At 43.4% G+C, this 18,827-nt stretch overlaps 1 protein-coding gene across 2 annotated transcripts in view; it reads left to right on the forward strand.

Annotated features, from left to right (window-relative positions):
* CACNA1S (calcium voltage-gated channel subunit alpha1 S) overlaps positions 1-18,827 on the forward strand; it is a 548,608-nt gene that overhangs the window by 371,200 nt on the left and 158,581 nt on the right. For both annotated transcript variants that reach the window (XM_086923168.1, XM_086923169.1), the window contains exons 28-30: positions 1,613-1,696; positions 3,657-3,716; positions 17,453-17,581. In XM_086923168.1, the coding sequence (XP_086779294.1) occupies positions 1,613-1,696; positions 3,657-3,716; positions 17,453-17,581 (273 nt within the window). The remainder of the gene's footprint in view (positions 1-1,612; positions 1,697-3,656; positions 3,717-17,452; positions 17,582-18,827) is intronic.

Below are 18,827 nucleotides of genomic sequence, written 5' to 3' on the forward strand. Positions count from 1 at the left end.
GTTTGACAAAAATCTCGATTTTTATGTAGCATAGATTTTTAGAAATTGTGTGTGTTTACCCAGTTTTTCGTCAAAACTGTTCATAAGGTAAATAAGGAACAGAGCCCGGCGGCTTAATTCCTCCTGGACCACTGCCCCACTGGTGCGTTATCAATTCATTGAGTCCTCCAGGAGGCAATAATGAAGACAAAAAAAGCCCCACTCACATGCAGATTCCACTTCAGTTGGTTTCTTTATTTTCGAATACAAAGTGCTTCATTGTATTCTATCATTAGAACATCTCAACGATTCTACACAAATACTGCCAACAAGTGTTTGGGGGACACACCCCTTCATCAGGGCTGAGAGTGAAGAGAAGAAACACAATAAACCTGTAGAAAAACCTAAAAGTTGGCTGCATTGTAACTGATAGTTATATCCAAAAAGAAATCAGAAAATTACAGAATTTTTTTTTATCCATTACACCATATTTTTAGTTTATCTAAATATCACGATTGTATTAAGTCCTTTACATAATTGTTTGTAGGCAGGGACATTTGAAATTCATACTCTTAATATTTCATGTAAAGCATAGTCACAGGAATAGAGAATAAGAAAATTAAATTAGGAGAGATGCAAGGTTTTTCAGTTCTTCAGGAAAATAACTTTTTGCCAGATTGAGCACTCACCATACAACGGCATAAAGCCATTTTTTAGGCTTTTGTTGGTATTTTACTATTTGATGGCAGTAATAGGCAGCTGGTTTACTACGTCATATGGAAGTCTGTTTATGTTTGAGGGAAGTGTCCACTGCTACAGTTTGTGCTGTGTCTGTTCTGTGCAGGCAGAATACATTCTGATACTCCTGGCGTACCTGTTCTGTGCATGAGGGAGCTCGTACTTCTGCCCTGCCCTTTACCTCTACCACAAGAGAGGAAGGCCGCACTGCTGTGTTACATGTGGTACCTCTGCTGTATAAGAGGAAGCTCGATGCCACTCATGATTCCCATGCTTTATTTCCTGTGTGTGACATAAAGCTGCAATTCCTGTGTGTGTCTGGTGTGTGTAGCGGCGTTTGTGTGTGTGTGTGGGTGGGTGGGTGTTTATACATGCGTGTAGGTGATTACTGAGCCCAAATGGTTGTATCCTTATTTTCTGTATGTGAGGGAAGGTTCCATTGCTGTTGTCTATGCTATATGTAGGATCCGGTGCACAGCGGCTTTATCATGCACCTCAGTGGAGAGTGCTAGCCTCCGACTCCAGGTGCGCCATGCCAATACATTGCACAAAGGTACATCCCAGAAGCAAATCAATTGAGTGTGTAAGACAGTGTGAGAGAGTAAAGCCATTTAAGGCTATGAGGGCACTACGTACCTGTTGTTATTTGTGTATATTGCTGCTTTTCTCGCACAATTGTCTACCTTATGCGTTCCGTAACTCGTATGTAAAGCAGTCTGATACCCTCTAGGGTCATGTTTGCACTATATAAAATTTTTAAATTAATTAAATAAGTGATTTGCAGCTCCAAAGCACATATGAAAGCATATGTTTAACAATAAAAAAACAGGAGGGTTATAGTGGTAGTTTTAAATTGTTTTATTTCACCTCTTGTCTCCTCCCCTCTTCATCTTAGGGATATTTTGGTGACCCCTGGAATGTCTTCGACTTTCTGATCGTCGTTGGCAGCATCATTGACGTCATCCTGAGTGAGATTGACGTAAGTGGATGTTTGGTTAAGCTTGTGTATCACAATTTGCCAGTAGAATGTCATGCTAATGCAAGCCAATAATGAAAATCTTTTGAATCTCATAAATTAAGTGTGATATAATTTGTGAGTGACATCGTTATGTTGTATTTATCGAAACCTACCTAGCAAATGCATTTTAGGAAGACAACAGATCCGTCTGCATTTTTTTTAACTGTGTGACTTCCTTTTTTTCTTAATTTCCACATGTCCTCCGCAGCCTTCCACTGTGGGGGAACTCATCTATGACCTTGTAGTGTTGTGTGAGTTTGTAATGACAGAATCCTTGTGGCTCCTGTTGGACTTTGTAGAAATGCGATGTGAGCATTAGAGCGTAGTGAAGTGAATTCAGGTTCAGAATGTTGCGTTCGCGGTTGCACCAGTGTCTGCTGACTCAGCTCATGGGTGGCGGGGCGGGTACATGCAGGGGAAGGCAAGCGGGGCGCAATGAAAAAAAACCAATTCAAACTTACCTTGCCGCCGGGTCCAGCGTTTCTGCTCCTGCTCTCCTGCAACCGACTCCAGGAACAAGAAGCACAGTCAGGCTCCCCTGAGCAATCACAACGCTGCAATGCTGCATTGTGGTTGATCTGGGTGCCGTGACACGGCACTCAGCCACTGTCTGGAGGGGTGGGCATGTTCTGCACGCAGGTTATAATGCAGCCTGCATAGAGAAGAGGGGAAGTGCACATGACTGTTTTGGGCGGACCGAGAGGGCTGACCAAAAAGTTATTACGCACTTAGGAGGGTTGTACCACTCCTCCCCTGCTCTGCAGCTCCACACCCTCACGCAAGCTGCCGCTGCAGGAGGACAAGATAGAATGATAATAACATTAGTTATTATCATTTTACTTTCTTTTGCTGCTGCAGGGTAGTGGGGCATTGCTCCTCCACCTTAGCGGAGGAGCCGCCACTGGGTTGCACGTAGAAGATTAGAGACGTGTTATACTAAGCTCAGTGAGTGCTGTAGTCATTGGTAAGTCTGTTGCTCCGCTTTCATGTACCAATTCATGTTATCCGCCCACCGCCCGACTGTCGGGCCACGGTGTAGCCTCATTTCAGAATAATATCACACGTGGCAATCATCAGAGCCATGTTGCAAAAGAGGAGGGAGTATTTTCCAACATTTGTTCTCCCCATATGCCCAGCATTACCAAGTTCAGTTCCTGTGGCTCCTCCAAGGCTGGGAGATCTTGCATCTGACAGCCTCCCAGAACAAGCAGATCTGTGCACCTACCCATATTATGTGTAGATGTGTACCTGGCGGCATGCAGCCCTAAGGCATCTTACCTCCTATAGTAGATTTTGGAACATTCATACAATATTTCTTACATTGCTGGGCCGAAGGTGTTTTTGTAATGTAAGCCTTCCTAAAAGATGTTTTCTGCATAATGTCGTGGGTTATTGATTGTGGTTATTACTAGAAGGCATTTAAATGACATAACACACCTGTAAACTGATTTTTACTTGAAGGTATGGACAGATGAACAAACGTGGTTCCTGTCGCACACAGTGGCCAAAATACATTTAGAACTAGAGAGTCCAGTACTTACAGTATCTCTGGGTTAGACATCTTCTCCGGAGCTGCACTGACCCGGAAGTGGAGATACCAGACGAAAGTCTGCTCGAATATAATAATAATAATAATAATAATCCACATTTGTAAAGCGCGAACCATCACCCGTTAGGGTCTCTAGGCGCTGGGGGCCGTCGGCAAGATTAAGCAAGCTATTGCCCAGAGTCACATGGTGCTGGGCTAATCTGCCGCCGGTTCCGGGGATTGAACCATGATCCCCCGATCCCTTTATTCTCTATCCTCTGTTTCTCTACCTTTCCCTTTCCCTACCCCGTCTCATTGACATCCTGTCTGGTTCAGAATCTCGTGATATGTAGCTGATAACTTTCTCTTACTTTATCTCTTTTTCCCTTCCAGACTATCCTTGAACCCACGGGGGGCCTGTACTGCCTGAGCGGAGGATGCCCTGCGGCTGTTGTAATTACCAACTATCTTAATTATTCTGTGTTTTCTGCCTTTCGTCCAAGTTGTAGGATTATGACATCAGTTCTGCGAACGTTTTTATAAGATTGGGTACTGTTTTAAAACTTGCATTTGTGTTGAATGTTCTCAGTTGCATGCGGATAAACTTGGTCTGAGATGCTTATCTCACAATATAATCCTTTTGCAAAAATAGCATTCACTAAAGCACACGTGAAAGACACCAATGATATCACCACACACATACTTTGCAGACATATTACACATAAATCATCAAAGAAGCTAGAAATGCTAAATATACCTATAATTGTCGTACCAACATTTCAGTCCATTCCACAACCACTAGCTTGGACTACTTCGACTTCTGTGACATAAAAAAAGTGTGCAGCAAAGTTAATTTTCTTAAGTAGGGTCCATGGGACAGGGTTAAGATGGATAAGGCCCAACTACAAGAAAAACAATGCAAGCCCCTAAAGGATTGTAGTTGCCTTGAAATCATGCTGTCTCCCATTGGGTTAAACAGTAGCTGTCCATTTGTTTAGGAGTTAAGTTGCACAAACACATTCCAGGTGGTGAACAATCCTCTCTTTACTAGTTGTATATTCGTCGCTGGTATTACAGAATATGTTATCGTGGTAGAGCCAGCGGTCAATAGATGTTTAAAGATGCTTGGGGCAGATTCACAAGCCCCTTGCGCCACTTTCCCATGTTAAAAATTACTCAAAAGTGGCACAATAAGCCCCTTTGTGTTTACTGCCGCCTCGCTTTCCCTGTTATTTGACTTATGTTAACAACCCAAGACAGAAAACAATCACATTAATATGAAAGTAGATATAATGTATGGCATTTAAAATGTTGCGGTTGACAATTCCTCTAAAGAAAAGGATAGAGATATTGCTTGAAAAACCTAAAATTGCAAAAGTGTGTACATTTGATAATAAGTCGAGTTGGGTAAAGAGATAATCTCACAACACAGGGGTGGGAAGTGAAAAATGAATGAATTATTATGGAAAAAGTATATCTAAACCAACTCCCTACAAGAAGAATTTTTTAGGCTATGCACATTATCCTCGAGTAAGAACTATACTCTATTATGTATTCAATACCCACTCTCAATAGAAAATGTACTTGCGTTTAATGTTCAAACAGCTGTGAATTAATCGCAAGAGCCGAGAATCGTGAGCCCTAACTCTTTCTGGGCTGGGGTTTCACTGCCACTTCTAAATGGATGGAGCAAAAGAAAGGCCTTAATTCAAGACTCTCTGTCTAGTTTACACAGCACTTCACAGCCACACACATATATATATAGGCGCTGTGATGTATAAAAAATAATGCCCCTCTCCCTCCGTAAGGCGAGAACACTAGATTGAGGGACCAGCATCTTCATAATCAGGGATAAACCTTTTGTGTACTATAGCCCGCTCTGTGGCTGGGAGAGGACCTCATTACACTTAGGAGCAGTCTAACAGCACTAGTCTCCTGGCAGGATTTATGCCAGCAATGCTCATAATACCGAGTGACCATCTTGCTCCCAGCTCCTCGTTTTGCTGCTGCTCCCACCGGTTTACAACACTCTTCCTGCTGGTCAGAAGCACAGCCGCAGAAAGAGCCAGCGGATGCCAACACACTGCACCTGCCAGACCTAGGGGCAGATTTATGTCGGACTTGCGGCACTTTTGTCCCGCCGTTGCGTCACTTCTGTGACGCGGCGGCGGCGTAAACCCTGCTCCACGTTGCAACATACTTACATCCTGACGCATCTATGGAGATGCATCACGGTGTAAGGCCCTGCGCCACATGAAACCTGCGCCAGGTTTCATGTGGGCGTTTCCACGCAGGGGAGGAGGGGGGCGTTCCGTTGCAGGAACACCCCTGAAAAGTGACTCAGTGAAATCTACAAGATTTCACTGAGTCACTTTCCCAACGCTGATGCATAAAAACCCTGCGCCTGCTTGAAGCAGGTGTGAAGGCTTGATGCACCACGTTAGAGATAGGGCAATTTGGAATAGTGCTGGAGTTGCGTGCCGCACGCAACACAACTTCAGCACTGCGCCAACTTCAGGCCCTAGATGCGACACGTATCTGTTTATTCCTGCGCCATGGTGCACCGCATTGTAAATGCGCTGCATCATGGGTGGCGCAAGGATAAACTTGCGTGCCGTATCTTTCCTGGCGCATCTCTGCCGATTTGCAGAGATGCGTCAGGCAACATAAATCTGCCCCCTAGTATTTAACGTCCTAACACCTCTTTGACTGAATAATTATTTTGTCTGCCCTCCATGTCTTTATAACGCTGCCAAAATTGGCTTTTACAGCCAGTGAAAGTTATGTAGCTGTTACAAAATAATTGAAGATATACAATGGATCTGAGAGGGTTAATCGCTTCACTAGAAATACAAGGGCATGACAAAATGGTTGTAACTTTCCACAATACCACTAGAGGACAGTATTATCCTATTTATCCAGTTTGTCATCTCTACCCTATTAGTAAAAGTGGTGGCAAAATGCCCGTTTTACGCATCCGGTTTCAATTCCTTCAGGTCTCACTTACAGGTCTCCCTTACATTGTAGAACATATTTCCACAATGCATCTCCCTGCCTGAAAAAGATCATACGAGTGCACGCAGTCATTATCTGGGTCCTTTTACATCTTTTTTTTATGTTTGAAAGCTTTATTAAAGTAAACAATCAGTACAGTAAGGTGACAACAGCATAAATAAATGGGGAGGAGGAAATATGAGGTAAATAATCATAATAAAGCCGATGGCACAAATGAGGAACAAAGCATTTTGAATTTTTAAGAGAAGGGGGGAGGGGGGGAGGGGGGGATGAGAAAAAACCTATTAATAAATCAGAAATGGAAAAATTGCAATAATCATAAACAGCAATCACAATAAAGTACAGTAAGTGCACAAATAACAGCAAATATATGGCCTAAGGGCATTAGAGAAAATATGAACGAAGTTAATAAAAACAGTAAATGTGAAAGAGTAAGGAATGTACTTATAAGCAGGAGTACAAATATTCAAGGGGGTTTAAAATTGGCAGAGGAGAACGTAGAGGGTTTCTTTTTGGCGGATTGATGCAAATGGAGAGTAAGGGGTAACCAGTACAAATCAACATTACGAGAGGGTTTGCAGGAGGCTGCGAAGGCAACGTCGAGCCTATGGGAGTGACAAAGTAAGTTCCACCAACATATTATGGAAAGTTTGTTTAGAGACTTCCAATTAGAAGAAATGTGTTGGAGTGCAAGGGCTAACATGAGGTCTAGGAGGCCACGTGAGTGTGGAGGGAGGTCAAGAGATTCTGAAAGACTCCCCAGAAATACCAAAGAGGCTGAGAAAGGGATAGAGAGGTGAAAGATATGAGAAATACGAGTCCACACCTGTGTCCAAAAAAGACGAACAGAAGGGCAGATAAAGAAAAGATGAAAGGAATCCGCATTGGGAGCATTGCAGGTCCAGCAAATAGCACTAGAAGAGGAAAGAAAGTGAGACAGGGAGAGGGGAGAAAGGTAGAGTCTATGATAGAAGAAAAAGAGGGATTGAGTAAGAGAGGCATTGCGGGAAGTTTTCAGAGATTTAGCCCAGATTTTATCCCAAAGACAAATCAGCCATGTGGAATCTAGATCTCTTTCCCAAGAGAGTTCCAGTTTTGATTTGGGGCGATCAGGGTCAGGAGCAGAGAAATATCTATAGATAAGAGAGGCCTTAGGAACATTGGATAGAAGTGTAAGAAGGGAAGAGGGTGATGAGGGTGAGATGTCTGATTCAAGAGAGTAGTACCGGTCAAGAACAGTTTCCATAAGAATGAAGTATTTCTTTGCGAAGGAGGAAGGACAATGGAAGAAGGACTGAAATTGAGGAAAGGAACGAGGAGATAAACCATCGAAAAGATGGTGGACCCAGATAATACCCCTCGACCTCCACGTAGGCCAGGCAATGGGTCTGTTTCGTATGAGAATGAGTGGATTATACCAGATGGGTAATAATAGAAAGGACTCACGAGAAATAGGGGCAGTTGATGCCAAGGGTCGTAAAAGAGAGGAAGTGTGCCTAAATAAAGGGGGGAGAAGACATGGAGCTTTAGCGTTAAAATGAAGAACTTCCTGAAATGAATAAGGGAGTAGCAGGTCACGTTCAACAGAAAGCCAAAGAGGTGAAAAAAGGGAAATGTCCTGTGACAACCAACAAGATGCTTGACGGAGGGAAAAGGATTTATGGCAAAGACGGAAATCCGGGAAATTAGTTCCACCATTAATTTTGGGTTTACGAAGGGATGAAAGTGATATTCGTGCTTTTTTCTGTTTCCAGGGGAACTTGGACAAGACAGAGTCAATACGACGAAAGTAAAGAACCGGGATGTGAATAGGGAGCATGGAAAGTAAATAAATTAAGATTGGGGCAACCATCATTTTGATGGAGTCAAGACGACCCCACCAAGAAAGGAAAAGGGGATTCCAGGAGGAAAGTAGAGCGTCTATCCTAGATATAACCGCGTTCATGTTAAGTTGGACAGAAGATGAAATAGAGTTGGAAAAAAGGACACCAAGATATTTTATTTTCTTACTATTCCAAGCGAAACCACTGGAAGAAAAGAAGTGTGGAAGGCAAAATTTAGTTAAGGGAAGAATCTCCGTCTTATCCGAATTTATTTTATAACCGGAAACCAAAGAAAAGTTCTCAAATTCAGCTAATAAGGAAGGGACCGAGGTAGTAGGATCAGAAATAAATAAAAGTATGTCATCAGCATATGCAGATAATTTAAGTTGGTGGGGTCCATACGGAAAGCCAGAAATGGAAGGATTATTGCGAATGGAGGTCAGAAAGGGTTCAAGAGCCAGGATAAACAAAAGGGGGGAAAGAGGACAACCCTGGCGTACACCGCGTTTAAGTGTAAAGGGTGAGGTAAGTTTACCATTGACTAAAACAGATGCTTTGGGCATAGAATAGATTAAGGAAATATAGGAAATGAATTTCGGGCCAAAACCATGCCACTTCAGGGAAGCTATCAAAAAGGACCAATCAACTCGGTCAAATGCCTTTTCAGCATCAACTGAGATGGCTGCAAGAGGAATAGATAAGGAGGAGGCTTTACCAAGGACATTAAGAAGTAGTCTGGAGTTGTCCGAAGTGAGGCGACCTTTAACAAAGCCACATTGCTCCTTCCCTATGAGGTGTGGCATAAGGGGATCAAGGCGAAGAGCTAGAAGTTTAGCAAACAGTTTATAATCTACGTTGACTAAAGATATTGGCCGATAATTTTTACAAAATTTAGGATCACGTCCTTCTTTAGGGATGAGGCATATAGTAGCGTCTTGGAACGAGCCTTGAGCCAGGCCGTCGGAACAAAAAGACTGAAAAAGGAGGAAAAGACGAGGCAAAAGAATGTCGGAAAAATGGAGATAAAATTCAACCGGGAAGCCATCGGGGCCGGGGGTTTTGCCTTTGGTGAGAGACGTCAACGCAGTGGACAATTCAGAGAGACTAAGATCAGAGTCTAGAGTAGAAAAGTTGAGCTGGGAGGTATCAGGCGCAGGTAGACGATCAAAGTATGATTGAAGAAGATCTGGAGTAGGAGGATTTTCAGGGGAATATAAAGATTCATAGAAAGATTGAAATTGTTCCAAAATGTCTTTGTCCGTGTGTAAAAGAGTGTTAGAAGGGGAGTAAATAGAATCAATAATAGTTCGTTCTTTCCGTGATTTTAGATAGTTAGCAAGCAGTTTACCTGATTTGTTACGACCGCCATAATAACGAGCACTACTTCGGAGGAGATAGGAAGAGGCTGAATCTGTAGTGAGTTTGTTAAAGGCAATTTTAGATCTAAGAAGTTCAGGAGACATTTGATTTGGAGAGGAGGTATAAAATTGGTGTTCTAGTGATTTGATATGTGATAGGACGACCTTGCGTTTTTGAAGGAATGCTTTCTTTTTTTTTGAGACAAAGTCGATAATGAAGCCGCGGGCCGTGGCTTTAAAGGAATCCCAAAGGATATGCAGAGGGGTATCAGGGGTAGAATTGATTTGGAAAAATTCTGAGGTGAAAGAGCGAAAGGAAGAAGAGAAAAGAGGATCAGTGAGAAGAGAGGAGTTAAAACGCCATCGAGAGGACTTAGGAGCAGGAGGAAGAAGATCAAAGATAGTAATAATAGGAGCATGATCAGAAACGACAATAGGTTCAATGGAAGAGGAAAGAAGGTTTTGAGATAAGGAAGAAGAGAGGAAGATGTAATCCAAGCGGGAAAAAGAAGCATGTGGGGGAGAGAAAAAGGAAAAATTTATGGTTTCTGGGTGTGTGATCCTCCATGAGTCAACAAGATGGACCTGAGAGATAGTATCAAGGAACTGCTTGTGGGGCTTGTAAGGGGTGAAACGAACAGAAGATTTACGGTCTAAAAAGGGGTCAACAATCTGGTTACAGTCTCCGCCTAGTAAAAAGGAATCATCTTTGTATTGGACACATTTTGCTGTGATCGAGGGCCAAAAGGAAGAATCAAAGCATGTGGGACCATAAACATTCAATAAAGTAATCGGGATAGCATTGATAAGTAATTTAACTAAAACCCAACGACCCTCATCATCCTTCTCCTCAAGGAGTACCTTACATTGGAGACGTTTATGAACTAAGATAGCAACACCATTCTTTTTATGAGAGGCATGTGAAAAGAAAACATTGCCCACCCAAAGTCTTTTTAGTTTCAAAGATTCAGCATCAGAAAGATGGGTTTCTTGAATGAGGACAATATCAGGGTTGTAAGAGGAGAGGTGGGAAAGTACTCTCTGCCGCTTAATAGGATGATTAAATCCTTTCACATTCCATGAAATAACTTTAAATATGAAAACGCATAAAACTGTTCAAAAACAACAGGTGCAAAAATATACTGTATATGCAACAAGTCAAAGTAAAGAGGGTAAGAACTATTACAACTATTAGAGGAGTAGAATGATCAAAATTGAAAAATGCAAAAACATACTTTACAAGTAGTAATGCAAACTTTAAGGAGGTAAAAAATATGAAAATCATTAAAAGGGTAGAAGGAAGGATAGGAGGAGGAAGAGAAAGAGAAGGGGAAAGGAAAAAGATGAGGGAAAAGGAGAGAGGGTCAGCAGAGGAAGAAGAAGAAAGAAAAGAGAGAAGGCATAGAAGACAGTACAAATCCAAAAGGATGACTGTAATGAACATACCTGAAAGGGGAAATACACAAAGGGAAGGTGGGGAGGTGGTGATGCGTTACAAGACGGGTGGGCCAGGAACAGGAGCAGAACCACACCGAGACCTCACAAAAAAAAGGAACAAAGGATGGAACAAGATGGTGAAGGGAGCATCCAATATATATCTGCAAGGGGAAAAACGAGACAATTGTTAACATACGGAACATTTGACAAACCGTATATAGCCAAAAATTAGAAAAAGATTTATGAAGAACATACGCAAATAGACACAGGAAAAAGGAAGATAAACAAGATAAGAAGAATGAGAAGACTAGGAAAAGGAGTAGAAAAAGAGTACATGAAGTCAGAAAAACACTACTAGAGAACAATACATGGAGACAACAAAAACATTTCAGCCACTTGTCGAAGGAGCGGAAGAAGCGTCCATCCCCTCCTCACTCTGCAAAAAGATGAAGTTGCGTAGTTCACCAGGATCTTGAAATGACCAAGTCTTTTTCCGATAAGTGACTCTGAAGGTACAAGGGTGAAATAAGCCATATCTTGCTCCCAGGGATCGCAAAGAAGGGCGCATTGCTAAAAATTCCTTACGTCTGGAGGCAGTGGCATTAGAGACATCTTGAGATAGGTAAAGTCGTTGACCTTGCCAAGTCAATAGTTTTTTGCTCCTTGCTGCTGAAAGAATCAAGAGAAGATCCGTGAATTTCAAAAATAGGATAATGACTCCACGAGGCTTAGGAGATGAATCTGTTCTAGCACCAAGTCTATGAGCTCTTTGAATACTGATGGACGTAGAGGGGGGCATGTCCAAATGTTTCGGTAAAAAGGTGGTAAAGAAAGTCACTGGATTGTCACCCTCAAGATTTTCTGGTAAATTGTAAATACGAAGGTTGTTTCTTCTATTGCGATTTTCCAAATCCTCCGTATGTTTTTGTAAAGAGAGGACAGTCTTTTCTAATGCAGCAATGCGTTGAGTGTTGGATTGAACCTCAGGAATCTGTAGCTCAACAGAAGAAAGGCGAGCATCCATGGACTCCCATTTGTCCTTCAAAAGCTGCATATCCTTGCTTGTCTCTTCGACAAAAGGACGCATTGCACGAAGTTCTTCCAAAATTTGGTCAATAGGAGATGAGGAAGAGTTATCCTCCGGTGTGGGAGAATTCTGCTTAAGACGCTTGCCAGACGGAGCAGGTGGAGAGGTTCTACTGGAGGCTGGATGAGCCGAAGGGGTTTTCTGAGAAGAAGAATTCGACATTTTTGCAGAGTGAGTCGATTTAGATGCACCAGTTGAAAAACCCACCGAAGTATTCCCAGAGGAAGCAAAGACAAATTGAGGTTTGCGTAATCTCACCATAGAAATTCGTATTGCAGCTAATAACTTATCGCAATGCCCTGAGAGGTATAGAAAGTGCGTTGGCAATTTCTCAGAAGTTCATCGTAGTAGAAAATAAGCCAGGCGCTCAAATAATACAAGCTGCTTCAAAAATACAGCACTGCGAGTAATGCCAAGAAGAGAGAAGTAGTAGCATTGAAGAACTTAGGTGAACATGACAGGGTATACCAAAACACCTTTATGTGGTCCCAAACTTATACTTGAAAAAGTAGTATATAGATAACATAGGACAGAAAGGTAGCATACCATGAAGAGGAGAGAATGAAATTAACTCTCTGAGAAAGCGCTTGTAAATTGCACAAGAAAGCGCCAGTGAGTTGAATGGAGCATATGCTGGCAATTCAAAGAGAGAGGGCGCTGAGAATGGCAGTTAGGGAAAGCGCGTCATGAGGCAGCTGAGGTGTAATGGAATGAACATATAGTCAAAAAGTCAGCAGAAAGCCATGAGGAATAGCAGTGGCGCACTTGCAATGAATAGCGCTGAGGTGACAAGGCGTCCGAAGAAAGCGGGTCTCACAGATGAAACGCCATGATGAAATGCCTGAGCGAAGATTCCTCAGAGAGATATCAAGATAAACGTAGCCAAAATCACCTTAATTGCTCACCCCCAAGGTCGTTGCTGCCGAGTGACACATGGCAGTCGAGGTTGTCCTGGCGTGTTGAGGAGGCGGAGGTCCGGTAGTTCGAGGGACGCCTAAAATGGCGGCTGTGTGAGGAGCAGCAGAAACATCGTGTAAACAGATGTAGAACGGCAGTTCAAAAGCCGCAAAGCCGCTCCGCTAGTTCTCCCGAGGTTCCGACAGGAGAATCCGGTAAGGAGGTGCGAAGGCAGTCCCCTTCACATCGGGAAAGCTGCAAGGAGGCTGTTCGGTGCGGCGGAGCTCCGTAACTAGCCGGCCATCTTGCGCGGCAGTCAAGCCACGCCCCGGGTCCTTTTACATCTGACAGCTATTTAGAAGAGGCTACTTGTCGGAGGTAAATGCTTTACTATTTCTAATTGTACATTCTAAGCTGGGGTGGAAGTTTCAAGGCATGGCTTGTCTTGAGAGTTTATGAACGCCCATGAACCTATAAGCTCATTGGCACAATGGGCAACATCCCTTCCAGGATGGGAAAATAAGTGGAACACTCCCAAACGTCGTGGTTGTAAGGAAAAGGGTTTCTCCACAAGGAAAATATATTCCTGTTGGAGAAAACATGAATGAAGAAAAATTTGGATTTGCACATCCGGCTACCTTTCCTCAGTGCATATATGTACAATATTACACATTGGGACAGAAGAAGACTCTAAAACGAAGGGGCATATTATCAAGGAGGGCAAAATGACATTTTCTTTGCTTTAGCGGCCGTTTTCGGCCGCTAAGCGGCGATAATTTCATCGCCCTATTAGCAAGCTGTTGCTAACAGCAGTTAGCGACAGTTTGTAGGCGATAGCAAGTGGTTTGGGGCCCACTTTGCATGTCAACGATATTTATCGCTAATGACATGCAAAGTGGGCGTACCCAAACTGTTAGCGACTGAAAGCATTCTCTAATATCGCTATCGCCTATTAGCAAGCCAGGCGTAGCAATAAAAAAAAAATGTGCGCTAAGCGCGAATGTCGCTGAAAACTAACGGCTGCTGAGACCAGTTCTTAGCCATTATATCCAATGGGAGGTGGATATTTTGGCTAAGTCCCCATTGGCGATAATGCTTGAATATCGCTGGATTACAAACGATATTCACGCATTTCGTTGCTAACGCCTGAAATTTTATTGCATTTGAGATAAACGTTGCTAATAGCAAGTTATCTCTGCGATAAAATCAGGCGAAGCACGGCGATAGAAATAATTTTGCAAAGCTTAGTTAGCAATAAATATTGCTACTTGTTGATAATATGCCCCGAAATCCCTTGTCACACCGTAGAACACCTGTAAAGCTGCCAGTGGTGCAGATGCAGATGCACATGCATACTACTACTGAGGTTTGTGAATAGAGGAAAATCTTAAATCGGCACCCATATGGAATAGCACTTCTACTGGTGCCCATTTACTATTCCCTTTATCAATCCGGTCCAATGGTTTTACCTTTCAGAGGTGCAAATATCGTCTTTGCAGAAGTCAGTCAGAGCTTGCATTATTTTGCTACTTGTGAGTGCAGTTTTTCATCCAAACATGTTCTGCGTCCATGCAAAATCATCCAGACTAACTCCCCTCAGCTGCTGAATGTCATTCATTGGCAAAAATTGTAAAGTGAATCTGCTTGAGCTTCCGAAGGCAGAAGCATACCGCTCCCACACGCTAAGCACCCAACTGGTCCCTTCTAAAAATTCAATTTGACTGTTTTCTACAACTCTGCAGTATCTTAGACTGCTCTACAATTTGTATAAAATGAGGAAAGAATCAATGAAAAGCAATTGTACCAAAGAACGTTTGCACTAAAAGTAAGGTAAGGCTAGTGGAGGTAAATGCAAAATCAGTCATTTGAGTCTGAGAATAGGCTGGGCAGCTATGCGGGAAAACAGACCTGTCACCCTTAGAATGCTTGTCACCGCGTGATCGTACAGGGAATGAGGTTGGCCTTAGACCAGGGGTAGTGTCATGGAGAGTAGCCCTTACTTGTAGATATGGTGCATTCTTGCCGTTTTCATTTGAAGTAGAGCAGCGCAGCTGAAGACTTGCAGAGCTGCCCTATGCCAAAATAGTGGAAATATGCCTCGAATTCGTTTAGTTGGCAGCATGCTTCTAGAAGGAATGTATGATATTACAACGCATACATTCACAACAAGGTATTTTACATTGCGTTTGTTACAACGCAATTCGTTACAACGACTTGTGCTGGAGGGCGCTGGACTCAGGAATAGTATGATTTACTATTCCAACTCCAGCCTACGTAACAGTATGGAAGGTGTTGGAATAGTAAATCATACTATTCTTTAGTTTAGAGCGCCATCCAGTGCAAGTCGTTGTAACGACTTGCGTTGTAATGCCTGCGATGTAAACATACCTGGTTGTAATGACCGCGTTGTAAAGGTTGTTTTCCTTCAAGAACACAAGTTCATGAGTTAAGATTTGAAGAAGCATTTAAATGAGTGGCATAGGTAAGGTTGTCTCATTAAGTATGATAAACTAATGCAAAGGGTGGCAGTTGGCCTAGAACTGTAAATGTTGCAGGTGACTTCTGGGGTCATATTTACAGGAAAATGATGCAGCATGGCACTGCATGCCATCTTACTGTGCTGAGCTGCGTCATTAGAAAAGTACAGGGATGCGTCATATTTATAACAAAACAACGCATCCATTTGCATTCCTCTGCGCTGGCACACAATTGGCTGCATTGCAGGGATGATTGTTTTTGTGGAGGAAGGAACACCTTCCTAAACATAAACAGTCAGTGATGAGGTTTTCCTCCTATGCGTGCTGCATTCTGTAGCACACAAAGAAAAAGCAAAAAATAAGGAGAAATAAAGGTAGTTCTCCTCGCTGTGCTACTTTAACACCTTCCTGCTGCGCTACTTTAACACCTTCCTCATGACGAGCTGAGCTCGTCATGAGGCACGTTGCTCCGGTGCTCATGACGAGCTCAGCTCGTCATGAGCCATAGAACGCTCACACGTGGGGATAATTCCCCTGCTGTGCTGAGCGTTCCACTGGAACGGGTGCAGCTGTGACGAGCTGAGCTCGTCATGAGCACCGGAGCGCCATGCCTCATGACGAGCTGAGCTCGTCATGGGCATGGGGGCGCTGTACACGCCCCCTCGCCCCCCAGCACAGCGGGGGAATTACCCCCCGCAGCGAAGGGGTTAAAGCATCCCTTGGGGAGGTGCTCGAATTTGAGGCGTTCCCAGCTTAACAACACCTTGTGAATCTGGGAATTTGTCAGGTTCCATGGATGTTACGTGGCAACATCCTGAGCAACACCCATAGAACTCCCCTTTCACACAGAGTAATGCTTGAAAAGGGGCCATATTTACAAAGCCATGAAAAGCCATGCAGGGTGGCTTTGCATGGCTTCGTAAATATGGGCCAGCACACTGCGCCGCCAGACAGGAGCATCAAAAAAAGTGATGCTCCAGTGGTGCAATTGGCTTGTAAATATCCCCCTGGAGTGATTTACCGGTTATGATCTGAGTCCTGGCAATGCCAGTTTGGCTTTCATCCTTTAAATGTTTAGGAGCAGTGAGACACTGAATGGCATAACTGTGTTAAGTATTACTTCCAGTTTAGATACATCTCTGGCATTAAAGCATGCGTAAAAATAAGGTGCTGTTAGGGATATAGTGTTGATTTTCAGTGTCCACCAAGTGAGTTTGGAAGGGAAACATGGGATTTCCATGGTTTTAAAAAATCTTACAAAAGCATTTTCATAAGAACTTTTGCAGAGTGTATTTTGTATTGTTGGGGCCTTGATGATTTTTTAAACGCTTTTGAATGGGTGAAAATACCACATACCCTTTCTGCCCTGAGCTGATGTCCTTCACTTTCCTGCAATCCCACTCCAGTTTGGGTGCTCATGTTGCACCAGCCCCAAATGTATTTGCTGCTTTTCTTATCCCGAGGCATGATCTTACGTTGCTTTCTTACAAAAATAAACAACTGTAAATAAATATTCTGGGCATTGTTAGTGAGGTTTGCTTTTGCAAAGCTTTTAGTGGCAATAGTTTGACTCGTCTTTCCTGGAGACGAGATAAAGGCTGTGGCTTTAATTTAGTCATGGAATGGGTAGATTAATTAAGCTAGCTTGGCCTTCCCTACTGTCGATAGGGGTGTGTATCTGTATTCTGGCCTATAAGCTGTACATGTAAGGAGCATGTCTTCAGAATGCTAGATCTGAACCAGCCCACAAACTTACCCCTCGCAATGCTTTGTGTGAAGCGCACCATTCATTTACAATGTGAGCATTGCTCTGTGAATTAGCACATTTACAAGAATACACTGGGACTTGTAACCTTAGGTTGTGAGTGCAATTCTGGTGGTTATTTATTTGTGTTTTTGTATAATGCATTCCATACTGCATTTGGAGTGACTGTGCTTCAGAGAATGGAAATGACAACCAATTGTGCTATTATTTTGAACAATAACAGGCACCAATCTGCTTCTGTTTTCACGTTAACTCAAGGTATGGGGAAACATTTCGTATATTGCTTCCGGGCATCTATACTAACCCTGATTTTCTTCTCTTTTCTGTCAGAATCCTGAGGAATCTGCTCGCATCTCCATCACCTTCTTCCGGCTTTTCCGAGTCATGCGGCTGGTCAAGCTACTGAGTCGTGGAGAAGGGGTTCGCACCCTACTTTGGACCTTCATCAAATCTTTCCAGGTGACTCAAACTGTTTTGCCTTCGTGTCTAAGGATCAAGGATCAGATGTACTCAGAGATAGGTTGTAAAAAGTGCGCACCGACTCGTTGTAACCTTTCTATGATCTTGTGAAGCATCTTAAGTACTAATAAGGCACATCACACAATGTTCACTCACAGAGGGTGGCAGAACAACCTGCCTAAAGAATATTAATTAATACAAAAGAGGATGATGGACGGAGCGTTTGAGCAAATCAAACACTCACCCCCAGTCAACTGACCTGGGTTTAATCCATCACCATTCTTTAGCTCACTCAGCCACCCCAGTTCAGACATGGCCATATGCAAATCAGTCTGACCTTGTGCCTCATGGGAACAGTCCATCCCGAACTGCCAAGCCATGTCTTCCCTGGACCGGAAACAAGCATCCTGGTACCGGTTTTGGATTCATAATCCTCATCAGCCAGGCTATCTTGAATCCAGTGGCGAAGTGAGAAAGGAACTCACGTCTGAGCATACCCTGCCAACTTAGGGCGAACAAAGCGATACAAAAGGGGATGATGGACAGAGCGTTTGAGCAAATCAAACACTCACCCCCAGTCAACTGATCTGGGTATAATCCATCACCATTCTTTAGCTAACTCAGCCACCCCAGTTCAGACATGGCAATATGCAAATCAGTCTGACCCTGTGCCTCATGGGAACAGTCCAGCCCGACCTGCAACGCCATGTCTTCCCTGGACCAGAAACAAGCACCCTGGGACCTGTTTCGGATTCATAATCCTCATCAGCCAGACTATCTTGAATCCAGTGGACAAGTGAGCAAGGGACTTACGTCTGAGCATACACTGCCAATTTAGGGCGAACAAAGCGATACAAAAGGGGATGATGGACAGAGCGTTTGAGCAAATCAAACACTCACCCCCAGTCAACGGATCTGGGTTTAGTCCATCATCATTCTTTAGCTCGCTCAGCCACCCCAGTTCAGACGTGGCCAAATGCAAATCAGTCTGACCCTGTGCCTCATGGGAACAGTCCAGCCCGAACTGCCAAGTCATGTCTTCCCTGGACCGGAAACAAGCACCCTGGGACCGGTTTTGGATTCATAATCCTCATCAGCCAGGCTATCTTGAATCCAGTGGCCAAGTGAGCAAGGGACTCGCGTCTGAGCATATACTGCTAACTTAAGGCGAACAAAGCGATACAAAAGGGGATGATGGGCGGAGCGTTTGAGCAAATCAAACACTCACCCCCAGTCAACTGATCTG

This window comes from Lissotriton vulgaris, chromosome 5, assembly GCF_964263255.1.
Source record: "Lissotriton vulgaris chromosome 5, aLisVul1.2, whole genome shotgun sequence".
In the NCBI taxonomy this organism is placed as follows: domain Eukaryota; kingdom Metazoa; phylum Chordata; class Amphibia; order Caudata; family Salamandridae; genus Lissotriton; species Lissotriton vulgaris.